Source organism: Amphiura filiformis, chromosome 8 (genome assembly GCF_039555335.1).
Source record: "Amphiura filiformis chromosome 8, Afil_fr2py, whole genome shotgun sequence".
NCBI classification, from domain to species: Eukaryota; Metazoa; Echinodermata; class Ophiuroidea; order Amphilepidida; family Amphiuridae; genus Amphiura; species Amphiura filiformis.
This window is the reverse complement of record NC_092635.1, coordinates 9676580-9688629: the sequence shown is the minus strand read 5'-3', so window position 1 is coordinate 9688629 and position 12050 is coordinate 9676580. Positions and strand designations below refer to the sequence as shown.

Here is a 12050-nt window from a genome sequence, read left to right as displayed (position 1 = left end):
GTGATGGTAAAAATGATAAATGGTAATCAACCAATGAACTGTCTAGAATTTATGTATGAGTGATATAACATAGAATGGCATGTACATAGCAATGCGAGATTGACATTAATAAAGATTGAATCTGCAGTTCCTGATTGCAGCAAATCAGACAAATGCAGTGCACTAAAAACTGTAAAACAACAAAACAAGATCTACTGGCACATGATGAAGTATTGTAATGGTATATTTGACTCCCATTATCATGATAATCCAATATGCCATATTTCACATATCATTTTTAATTCCTTAGATTATTTTGTTCTGGAGGGTATGGTAAGCGACAAGTCGGGATACACTGTTAGAGTGAACAAAACAATCAAGTTTCATGAGTGTATATAATGCAACCTTTCAAAACTTATCTTGCAATTTTGTTTCAGCATAATCTGACAGCAGCCACAAGCTTTTCATGAAAATAAACCCAAACAAGTTTTGAAATGTCACATTGAACTTGGATACAGACTGTTGAAGGGGAAATGGGATTCCCTGCCCTAAGCCCAAACAAAGATTATTAAATCAAATGCACAGGATGTATTTATACATGCCAACAAACTTCACTTCAAAACTAGTTGACTGTATGCTACTAATGAGATTGCAGACTGTAATACCACTTCAAATTTAGTTTGAGAGTGCCATTGGAATATATCACTCAAAGAATAATAAAATTAACTTATAAAAGTTTGCTTCGACTTAATATCTCACTTCTGAAGATCTGATATACAAAATACCTGCTGTCTGCTGTAATAAAATGTCTGTACATATCTGTACCACACAACAGAATATTGAAAAAAAATCAAAGTTCATGTAACTAAAAGAGAAAGTGAAATAATGTAAAGGCAAGACATGTATCAATATATCAAAATGGCCACATTCCAAAAGATTCTGTCTGGGCTCTTATGCCTATATACCCATATACGTATTGAGCTATTCCTGTTGAAATCCATACACCCCTACAGAAGACATGACCTTAATCCCCAACACAGGGGGTGTAGATTTCAAATGGAGTCATCCATTCATGTCACCCTATATGAAATCCACACTCCTTGTGTGGATGATTATGGTTGTGTCTTCCAAAGGGGGTGTATGTATTTTAACTGGAATAGTCCATTTTGTGGTTGAGAGCAAGGAAATTAATGTAATAACCGTTGCAAAGTCTAAAGTTTGATCGCAGCTACATAGGCAAGCCATGTGCAGTATTTTATATAAATGTAGCCTATGTAATATTTGAGTGGATATCTGATTGTTACAAATACATTGGATACATGATACATCAAAAAACACATCCTTGGTTTAAAACGTTGTAACATAACTGTCTTGGTTTAGCAGTTAGATTACAGCTAAAGATTAGCTGGTATGAAGTTTGCAAATAATCAAGATACTGCAAAGTTTGTTTTGTGTTTAAATATACTTGTGAGAGAGCAACATTTTCATGAACTTCTGAAGCTATCTGAACAATATTTTAACACAAAAACAGCATTCCCATTACTACCCAAATATCAATTCATAACTTATACATTCAATATGTTCAAATGGCAAACACACTTAGAATAATCTATAAAACTGATTTCAACAAAAAATTGTTCTTGTCTTATTATTAATTCAGATCAAACTATAGACGTGCTGAGGTAATTGGCAAGTACAGTACACTGTGGGTTTCTTATCTGGGTTGAATTCCCGGTAATGTCTTGATGCAATAGTCTGATTGCTTCATGTACAGGATAACGTATAAACTTATGTATGACATCAATGCAGATTATGTCATTTTCCAGAAAATCATTTTCTTTTGGTATTTAATTAGAATTGGTCCATTTTTCTCGCTTAACTATATACCTGATTCCAGACAAAGTGATGTTTTATTTTGGAAATGGGGTGGGGGTAATTTACAGATTATGCTCACATTGTTACTAGTAACACCTTCCAATCTGTTGTCATCTTGTGTCAAGTTATAAACTACATGGTTACCTTGCATTGTGCACATTCTTTACTTAAGCTTTTCAGATCATACCCAACAAAACATTCAAGTGGATGGAACATTTGACATTCCTGTGATCATCAAGGTTCAGTAGTATCTAACAAAAACCTTCCTTGGAAAATCTTTTTTCAGATATCTCTCCTTTGCAAAAACACAGGTTTTAGTGTTGTGACCAACCCAAACCTTGAACAGTAACAATCCCTGTTTTTCATTTATTAAGTTTAAGATGCCAAAAAATATATTTCGAATGTTCCATAATTTGTGTTTCATTATGTTCAACACAATCCAGCAAATTGAGTATATCTATACTGCTAAAACAAGAAAGCAGTACCTAGCTTTTCCTAACATTTATGGGATCATATAACTCATCTCAAAATTACTGATGGTTTTTGCAATGCGTAACCTGTTTTAGTGGAGAAGTTGGATTGATATTGAACTCATTTTGCTGTATTGTATCACAATTTTTAAGCCTGTTTACTGTTTTAATATACGAAATACAGTATGTAATTGTATGAAGAATTCAGATGCAAAAAAGGGACATATCCAATTTTCTCTATTTGAGATATAGGCAATAACTTGTAAATATAAAGAATATAATGCTGTTTTTGATCCTAGTTCTGAAATTTTGATAGTATGTCAATTAAAAGCTAGTATTTTAGGGCAAATGTTGGTAATGTGAAACAGTTTTGAAAATGGTTGTATATCACCTTTTTATCTGCACTCTTCATATAAATATTTTCATTTCTTACACAAGGAAGCAAACATGTTATTGCTATCAAAATGGAGATTGCTTTTTAAATTCCAAGCTTAAAATGAACTTCTTGAAAGATGGAAGTGCCATCAGTGGCAAGCTCAAACCATATACTACACTACCAGTAATATGAACTCTATTTTGGCCAGATTGCTTTCCTTTCCCTAAAATGAAACAAGATTGTTGAAAATGATCAATTTTAAATAGTGCTTTGTAAAATATAAAAGCCCTCAACCATTTTAAAACAAAAACAAAAAAAGCATGGTTTTAGAAGCATTCATATTTGGTCAAACACTGCACTCACTGGTATGCATCAACATTTACTGATCAGCACAGCTTAACATCTACAGTTACCAACTTACAATTAATACATAGGCACATGAAGTGTCAAAAATTACACACCAACGATTTTAATGCAATCATCTATTGAGCAATACATTGTATACCAATCTACAACATATCAAAATCTGATTCTCATTTTCAACACAGAAAATTTTTGTCTGAAATATTGACCATTCTGTTTATCAGATATTGTTCACTTTTATGCATACACTAATACAGACACATCCAAAATATTACTTTGTTTAACAAAATCATATAATATGAAACCATTTTACATGTGATCTGATATCATTTTATTGAAAAGATGGCTTCTTTCAAATGCAACATAGAATCCTCTTGGAATGGCCAGAATTGATAGTTTGTAACCTTTCATAAATTTTTTTACCAAAACGGTGCATTTTGCTGAAGCAGTCTTGTCCATAATCACTGAAAACTGATGGGTACCAAGTATTGTGATATAGCCTGTATCAAGGTGTCACATAATTTTTTGTCAAAAAAAAAAAAAAAAGAAAAGAAAAAGAAAAGAAAAGAAAGAAAGTCAAATGTCAAGGCCTTTATCACTGACCTTGTCAGTATTTTCAAGGATTTTGGAGTACTGCATGAGTCCTATACTAAGGGGAAACTCATAAAATTACTGACTAGTCTGACTTCATCTTTACTGAAAACAATCTTGGTTTTGTGACAATATGTCTTTCAATTAAGTACAAAACCTAACAGTTTAAACAATGCTGCAATGACTGGTCAATATTTTGCTCCCAGCACTACCACAGTCCAACCCCACTTACATTATCCAGGCAATTTAAAGGACAACTCTTTTTTGATAACAGCACTGTGTTGTCCTCAAATACCATATTTTCAGTGTTGTTACCCCATATGATGTCCCAATTTCAGCATTTACACATTATTCACTTATCCAGCCTTGGTCCCATCATGGCTGGATAAGCGAGGTTGGACTGTATTGCCTATTTCACTATACAAGAACAAATACAATACTATACGAGTGGATATTCATATGTAGTGGTAGATAAAATGAATTAAAGTTTTAACTTCAACACTACACTATTTTTCGCTCACCTGGAACGTTTTCACTAATCAGTGAGAGATATCCCGATTGTAGACAAGATATCAACACAGCATCACCATCTGCTGACTAGTGAAAACGTTCCAGGTGAGCGAAAAATAGTGTAGTGTTGAAGTTAAAACTTTAATTCAAATACAACACTAAATGAAAGATTGCAAGACCAAACCAAAATAGACTGCAGTGCATATTTTGCTCTCGGGAATGATGCCACTCGAATGATAAGCTTTGTTCAGCAGTTTCATTGCCGCTGCATTTGTAGCAATGGCAAAACACAGCAAAACATGTAACGATATACGCTGGCCGGAAATCACCTTATTTGATAAACATCACATTTTGCTCTATCACATCAACATTCGGTTTTTACAACAGAACCTACAACTTGATCCAACATCCAAACATAGTTATTTATCAATCTATAGACTTAAAATTGAGTTTAAATCAATAATTCTGTTGTCAAACATTCTCATAATTACAAAAATAAACTCTTTCCATTTTCTTTAGTACTTTGAAATGAGGTTCACACAATATAAATCACATATATCTATATATATTTATATAATCAATGTTTTTCTTTAAAATTTCAGATGAACAATCTGTACAATGACACATGTATTGGAATACTAGTACCCTCAATAATTTGACTACATCTGTATAGATGCAATGGGCTATTCTAGTTTAAATCCATAACATCCTCTATGGAAGACATGACCTTAATCTCCCTTTCAGGGGGGTGTAGAATTCAAATGGAGTCATCCATTCAGGTAACACACTCTGTATGTGGGAGATTAAGGTCATGTCTTCCATAGGGGTGTATATTTCAAGTGGAATAGCCCAATACATCACAATAACTCAACTTGTATACAATCTCTTACAATATTTATGGCAAACAGTGTTATTCTTCAAATACTGTTGTTGTACCATGTAGGGAAGCATAAACCCCATATCATGTGTACTCTCTACAACCAAAGCAAACATAGATACTTCCAAACCACAAAATGATTGCGCCTTTCACTGCTACATGCAGACAGCACATCTTTGAAAAGGCAATGTAAAATAAAGGAATCCAAAAGATTGATGATGTCCTGTAAAGAAGTTACGTTAGGGAGGGAAGAGTTAGGGAGGAGGGGTTAAAAATAACATTTCTCCTAAATGCAGACCTGAAACTGACCATTTGTGAAAAGAGGAAAATGCTTTTAAAAAAAAGAGGAAAATAGCACAAAATCATGCTAAAAAAGCTCAGATTTAGCTGAAAATAACAAATAATGCGTAAATTTCAGGAGTAAAAATAAGGAAATCAGCTAAAAAGAGGAAGTTTTCAGGTCTAAATGCTCCCGAAAAAAAAATCAAATGATATTTTGATCCACTTGGTGGTTTTATTACAGACAGGCGGGGGGATTCTCCAATGAAATCAAACTATTTACGTTTATAGGATGTCACCAATCTATTGGGTTATTCCCTGTAAGTTGCATCATATAGATTCATGTATATTTGAAGCATTAAAGTCTGAATTTGTTACGGTAATTCTTTTTATGATGCCACAATTTTCTAATCTGCACCAAAAGTCACAACTATCATAATCTGTGAATGCCAGTTTAGAAAACATTGAATTTATAACCTTGTCCAGAAAGAGTAAAATAACAAAGGGGTGGGCAGCTTACAATACTGTGACAGAATTACTAATATAATTTGCAGCCTATTTTAATTTGGACCCATTTCATAAAATTCCACAGCCAAAACCAATCACAATTTTTTGCCAAATTATGCCCACATTGTTAATTCTCATCCGTGTCAAGATCCCAAAATATACTTTTCTGGCATTGTTATACATGTACTTTGGAATATTGCCTCCATTTGGAATTGACACTTACATGTAGCTCACCCTATAAGTATCTTTGTTGGAATCATAAGCATCATTTACTTGTCGTATTACATGTACTCTGTTGAACAAAGGTGGGCGACCTGATTAGATCAAGACAAAAGTGTTGTTTGTTTGCCCATACACTCTTCTTACAGGTACATGAAGGCATTGAAGGGTCGGTCTGAAAGACGATATTTGTTTTCAAAGTTTTGAAGAAACAGTTTAAAAAACTCAAAATTTAAGTGAAAAGAAAAAAGATTAAAGATTACGGTCATTCGATCATATTTGTTCTTGGGCCTTATCCAATCAAAACTTTTGAAATCCATACACCTCCTATACGAAGACATTGACTTAATCTCCCACACAGGGGGTGCAGATTTCAAATTAAGTCACACATTCAGGTAACACCATTTGCAATTCGCACACCCTGTGTGGAAGATTACGATCATGTCTTTCACAGGGGGTGCATGGATTTCAACTGGAACAGCCAAATACGGGAGCATGAACTCCAAAAATTTGGAATCAGTTATATGCCTCCATGTCCGGTACAAATATTTCAGATCACCCACCTTAAATCAAACGTTACACAGAACATACATAAGCCACCTACTACTTCACATGTTGACAGCAATAAAACTTAATATTAAGGTTTAGCAGCAATTTGGGAGCCATCACTGTACATCAAAGGCAGACCAACTCAAGTCACCATGCTGTCAAACCTTAACATTTGAAACTATCCATGTGATATCAATCACACAGAGCAGCCACCTTGTTCCCTTTATCTTACGCTAACCTAATATATATTAGAAACACTACATTGATGACGCAGGATTGAACCAATAAGGCCAAGAAAGGAAAAGGAAAGCATGCCAAGTGGCCTCCTGCTTGCAGAGCTTTTAAAATTCACATTTTAGTGCTTTTCTTTTAAAAAGTTTTATAGACATTTTGTCTTTTTTGTTTTGCTTTATCAGTCAGAAAACAAAGAAATTTGGCTGAAAAAATGGGACAAAAACTGATAAAAATAGAAATCTGCATCATAGCCTTTTTCAACTAAAACAAAAAGCACTGCACATCAATTATGAGGAAAAGCCAATCCTTTTCTCTCCTTTTGAGGCCTAATTTGGGGCATATTAAATTCCCCTGCAGATACCTTAGAACAACAATCTTGAAAGCACCTTTGAAGGATACATTGCTGATAGATCTTACCAACTGTGTATTTAATTGAAGTTGTAATACAACCCCAACTTCAATTAAATACACAACACCATAAAAGATCATGAATTACCTTTTTTTTTTTTTTTTCAAACAGGAAACTCTTTGAACTTTCAGTATCAAAATGTATACAATAATTTTGAACAGTGTCTGTAAGAGGTGCCATCATATGATTAAAAACATTCAACTCCTTCAAAAGCACTTTTTCAAAGATTTTTGTTTTCCCTACAATACTCTTCATGTCAGCTTGTTACAATAATATTAGCTGAAGAAGATGGATTTTCTTGGAGTTCTATATTTTCACCACATTCACTTGCACTATCAGTATTATCTGATGAAGCAGGACTGGCAGGACCATCATCATCCATCTCAAGATCGCTTAGCGATTCTGCCATCATGTGTTCATGTTTTGTAATTGAATGCGATCCTTCACGTTCTAACGATGCGATGTGGCCCGTGACCGCACTGCAAGTGTTTGGCAAGATGGCCACGTATTCTGAAAGCAATTTGACAGAGTTTACATTTGAATGGTCTAGGATGTGTATCACCTGCTGCTGGGAGTTCCACAGCCTCCACTTTGGATAAATGCTGCTCTGATCGTTCATGTTTTGCCAGCAGACTTCTGCTACGGAATTCAAGAGTACATTCATGGCATTGGAATGTTTGCTCTTCTAAGTGAGTTCTCATGTGAATTCTTAACTGGTTTGGTTTCATGAATACTTTACAACAAGTTGAGCACTTGTGGTTGCCACCATGTGGGGAAGTGTTTATAAATTCTTCGTTGCTTTCTGTTACAGACGGTGATTCTGGTTTTCCCTTTGGGGACAACTGAGGTCTGTGCTCTTGTCCAGGAGTCTTTGGTCTTGCACACGGGGGCACAAATGGGACAGCATTTCCTATTGACGGAATAGCAAGATGTGGGGAATTGGATGGTGGCAAATGAGCATGGGATTTCAGCTGCGTTGGAGATCGTATTTGCGATAATATCGTTGGTGGAAGCTGTGACATATTTGATGGCAGCATTGGTGATACCAATGGTGGACGTCCATGATGACTGCTTGCCAGTGCTGCAACTGGACCTGGTATTGTCTTTATTGAGGTAACAGATGGTGACGGCGGCATAAATGGCGAGGAAAACGGGGACTGAGGTGTGTGAAGATCAGGTCCACCAGGCCACATCTGAGGTCTTGCTAATAATAGCTGCTTTATTGCATTACCAGATGGCAGCTCCCATGATTTTGTTGTGGGAGTTTTCAAATGAACAGGTTTCTCAACTTGTGAAAGTCTACGTCTCTTACTTGAATGTTCATCCTCATCATCGGATATTGGTTCCACAACAGGTGGCGGTACCATCCTTGGAGAACCATCTCGATGGTATGTTCCAGGTGCTAGGTGAAGAGGAGTCAGCAACGGCTGTGCTGCAAATGGTGTAGGAGTTGTCACACGTGCTTGCATGTAAGCATTATGAGCTAAAGATGCTGTGAAACTATTCACATCATGCTTGTCTGATGACTCTTGCCTCTCGTAAGTTTGAGGAGAGGGTGTCGGACGAAGCCCTGCTTGATGGACTGCTGCATGGGTTAGTAGTCTTATGCTATCTGGGTGACTTGCAGGATTCAAAGCTAAATGCTGTGGTCTTTGAACAGCTGATGGAGGTGGATACTCAAAGTGTGCTACAGCATGACGAGGTTCATTGATAGATGGTGGTGGAGACCTATGAAGGGATAAAGGAAAACAGGTACCGGTACAGGTGGTCTCTTTGACTCGTCAGGGTTGATCTGATCAGATCTGGGTGTTGATGGCAGTTTGGGTTCTACCATACTACCGATGTAAGCACCTACTGTCACTGGTGTAGTTGCTGTCTGTGCACTTGAGGCTTGACTTGCCTCAGCAACCGTTGCAGCAGTGCTAGTCACTGCACTATGAACTGTGGTTGCAAGACGATACTGGCTGAACATGGCCACACTAGGAGCGAGGACTGCTATATGACCAAGTTTGTCCAAGACTGGCGGGCCCTGTGGAGCTGTTGTGTTGACTGTACTTGAAACATGCACACTCATGGGTTGTGTGCTTGGGTACAGTAAACCAGGATGCAGAGGTGGAAGTTGAGAAATGTCAAAGGAAGTGGAGCTTGCTGGTTGATCTTTACCGGCTGCTGCAGCTGCCTTTTGAGCTTGATTGTGTCTGTTTGTTAAATGTCTGCTGAGCTTGCCCACTACTTCAGATCGAGACAATTTCAAGGGTTTATCACCATCTCTTCCATCATCAAGCCTATCAATCTCATCATCATCAGCTCGGTTTTTAAGTGCCCCGATCAGATTATCGAGCCGATCTTGGTCTTCCCTAGGATCATCACTGCCCAGGGATATACTACCTGCAGGCATGGAATTCCTCCTTGGTCTTTCAAATACTTCACTGAATGAACGTTTCAGAGGACCAGCTGATGCTGGTTGAGTCACTATGGCAGATGAGCCTGCACTATAATCATCATTGCTCAATTCTGATATATTTGGCACTGAACTATGCCGTTCTCTTGACAATTGGAACATTGTAGGTCGATCTTTTCCACTTGCAGTTGAACACGGTGTTCCCAATTCAGATTCATCATCATCAGATGTATCCCCATCAGCTGAATCTGTATCTTCATCAGCATCTGAAAACTGGTGGTTAGGATCATCTCCATCTTCGTAACTTTGGTCCAAGTCCCCTTCTCCGGGTGTGATGCCATTTTCAAGGCATTTCTTGCTGTGTGCTTTTGATTTCATGTGTTTTGTTAAGTTGCCTTTGGTCTTGAATGCAAAATTGCAGATGCTGCACTGGTAGGGTCTCATATCTGTGTGGGTACGTATATGTTTCTTCAACATACTCGGTTTCTTGCAACGTATTCCACATTCTTCACACACATATTTGCCTCTTCCTCTTCCACGTACATATTCATAATTTTCATTAGACTTAAAACCACCTTTGAAGATTGGTATTCTGTGGCCTTCATGCTTATGATAATGGGGATCCTTTGGCTTTTTCTCTTTGGTTTTATGTTCCAACTGACCGGTGGCACTCATTTCTGAAATTGGGGCATCAGAATCCTCTAGCAATGGCTTTGGCGTTTCTGGTTGTTGAGTCTCGACTTTAAGGGTCATCTGTTCTGGTTTCCATGCTCCAGATTGTGTGACAATACCAAATTTAGCTGGCGATATGTCAGATGTGATGTAGAAAAGCTTTGCCTTTTTGTTTCTACTTGAGTTGTAAAGTGCCATATGTGCCTTCCAAGACATACCAAGGGGATGTTGACTGTTTCCCCCTGCTTTCCAATTTGAGTACATAGAGATTTTCACATTGGACCCTTGCTGTACATACATTGGTTGTGATCTTCTCAGGCAGCAGTAGGTTCCTTGCGTCAACAGCTGGTTTCTTGTTGAAGAACTTGCAAACTGTAAACTTTGACGCGGTGCTGATGTCATTGGCATTGGAGTGTTGGTTTTGATATAACTAATGAAGTGCTCCTCAGACACCTGTGTCTGAAATGCAGCCTTGAGCCTCTGAGGTGCAAGGAGGGCCATGGCACGTGGTCTCTGCACAGGCAGTCTATTGGTATCTTTAGATGGGAAAGGAGCTAGCCTATCCTTCGATGGGAAAGGCGATGGAGTATCCTTCAATGGGAAAGGCGATGGAGTATCCTTCGATGGGAAAGGTGATGGAGTATCCTTCGATGGGAAAGGCGATGGAGTATCCTTAGATGGAAAAGGAGATGGAGTATCCTTAGATGGAAACGGAGCTAGACCATCCTTCGATGGGAAAGGCGATGGAGTATCCTTAGATGGGAAGGGAGCTGGAGTATCCTTAGATGGAAACGGAGCTGGAGTATCCTTAGATGGAAAGGGAGCTGAAGTATCTTTAGATGGGAAAGGAGCTAGAGTATCCTTAGATGGGAAGGGAGCTAGCGTATCCTTAGATGGGAAAGGAGCTAGAGGTGTTCTCGGGCTACGAGGAGAACGTGATGCTGTTGAGATGAATGGTGATGGCCCCTGAGGTGTTGATGGTGATGGTAAGAGAAATATTTGCTTACTTCCAGTAGGTGTTGGAGTTGCTATTGGTCCCAGCACAACCTGTCCCTGTGTAGTTGTCAGCAGACTTTCCACTTTACCACCGGCATTATGAAATGCATGTGCCATGAGACGTCCTAACTCTCTTGCTGTCTCCACAGGCGTGCTTGGCGTGTTCGGTTTTATTGGGGATGCCAATTTCATGACTGAGGATGCGATGGATAAAGCCTCTGGTGTTAACAATGACTTTGGATCAATTTTGAGAAGGGGTTTATACTCTGATGTCTGTGGAGAATTGGCAGTAAGTGGAGACGGAATGTCCAATGTTAAATGACCTCTTGCCATTTTACCACCAAGTGAACCTGGTCGTTTCAAAGGCCTCTTTGCAGGTTGAAAGCTGCTTGTTACAGGCAATTCCAACTTTGGTCTTTTTGGTGTGGCTCCATCCTGGTTTTCAGAATTTCCTTCTGACTTAGGGATCTCATCTACAGTTTTTAGCAGCCCACTGTTCAGCATTCTTTTCTGCTGAGGTGATCTTGGCAAAGGGCTGTTCAAATGATGAGTTGGCTGTGACAATGACATTCCAGCAAATGCAGCAGAGTTGTCGGATAAGCTTGGTCTTCTAACATGTACAGATGGAATTGAGAGATTGCCAGGTGGAACATGCTGACTATTAGTTGGTCGGCTTTCAGGGAGCATCATGCCAGATCCCGTTGACAGTACTGGCCCTGATGTCGTGGATGGAACTGTTATTG

At 38.2% G+C, this 12050-nt stretch overlaps 1 protein-coding gene across 1 annotated transcript in view; it reads right to left on the bottom strand.

The window, feature by feature from the left end:
* Positions 1-5467: 5467 nt before the first annotated feature.
* The window catches only part of LOC140158589 (uncharacterized), a 40406-nt gene continuing 33823 nt past the window's right edge, over positions 5468-12050 (bottom strand). The window contains 3 exon segments of the mRNA XM_072181736.1: positions 5468-7713; positions 7715-8929; positions 8932-12048. Coding sequence (XP_072037837.1) covers positions 7495-7713; positions 7715-8929; positions 8932-12048 — 4551 coding nt within the window. The 3' untranslated portion in view covers positions 5468-7494.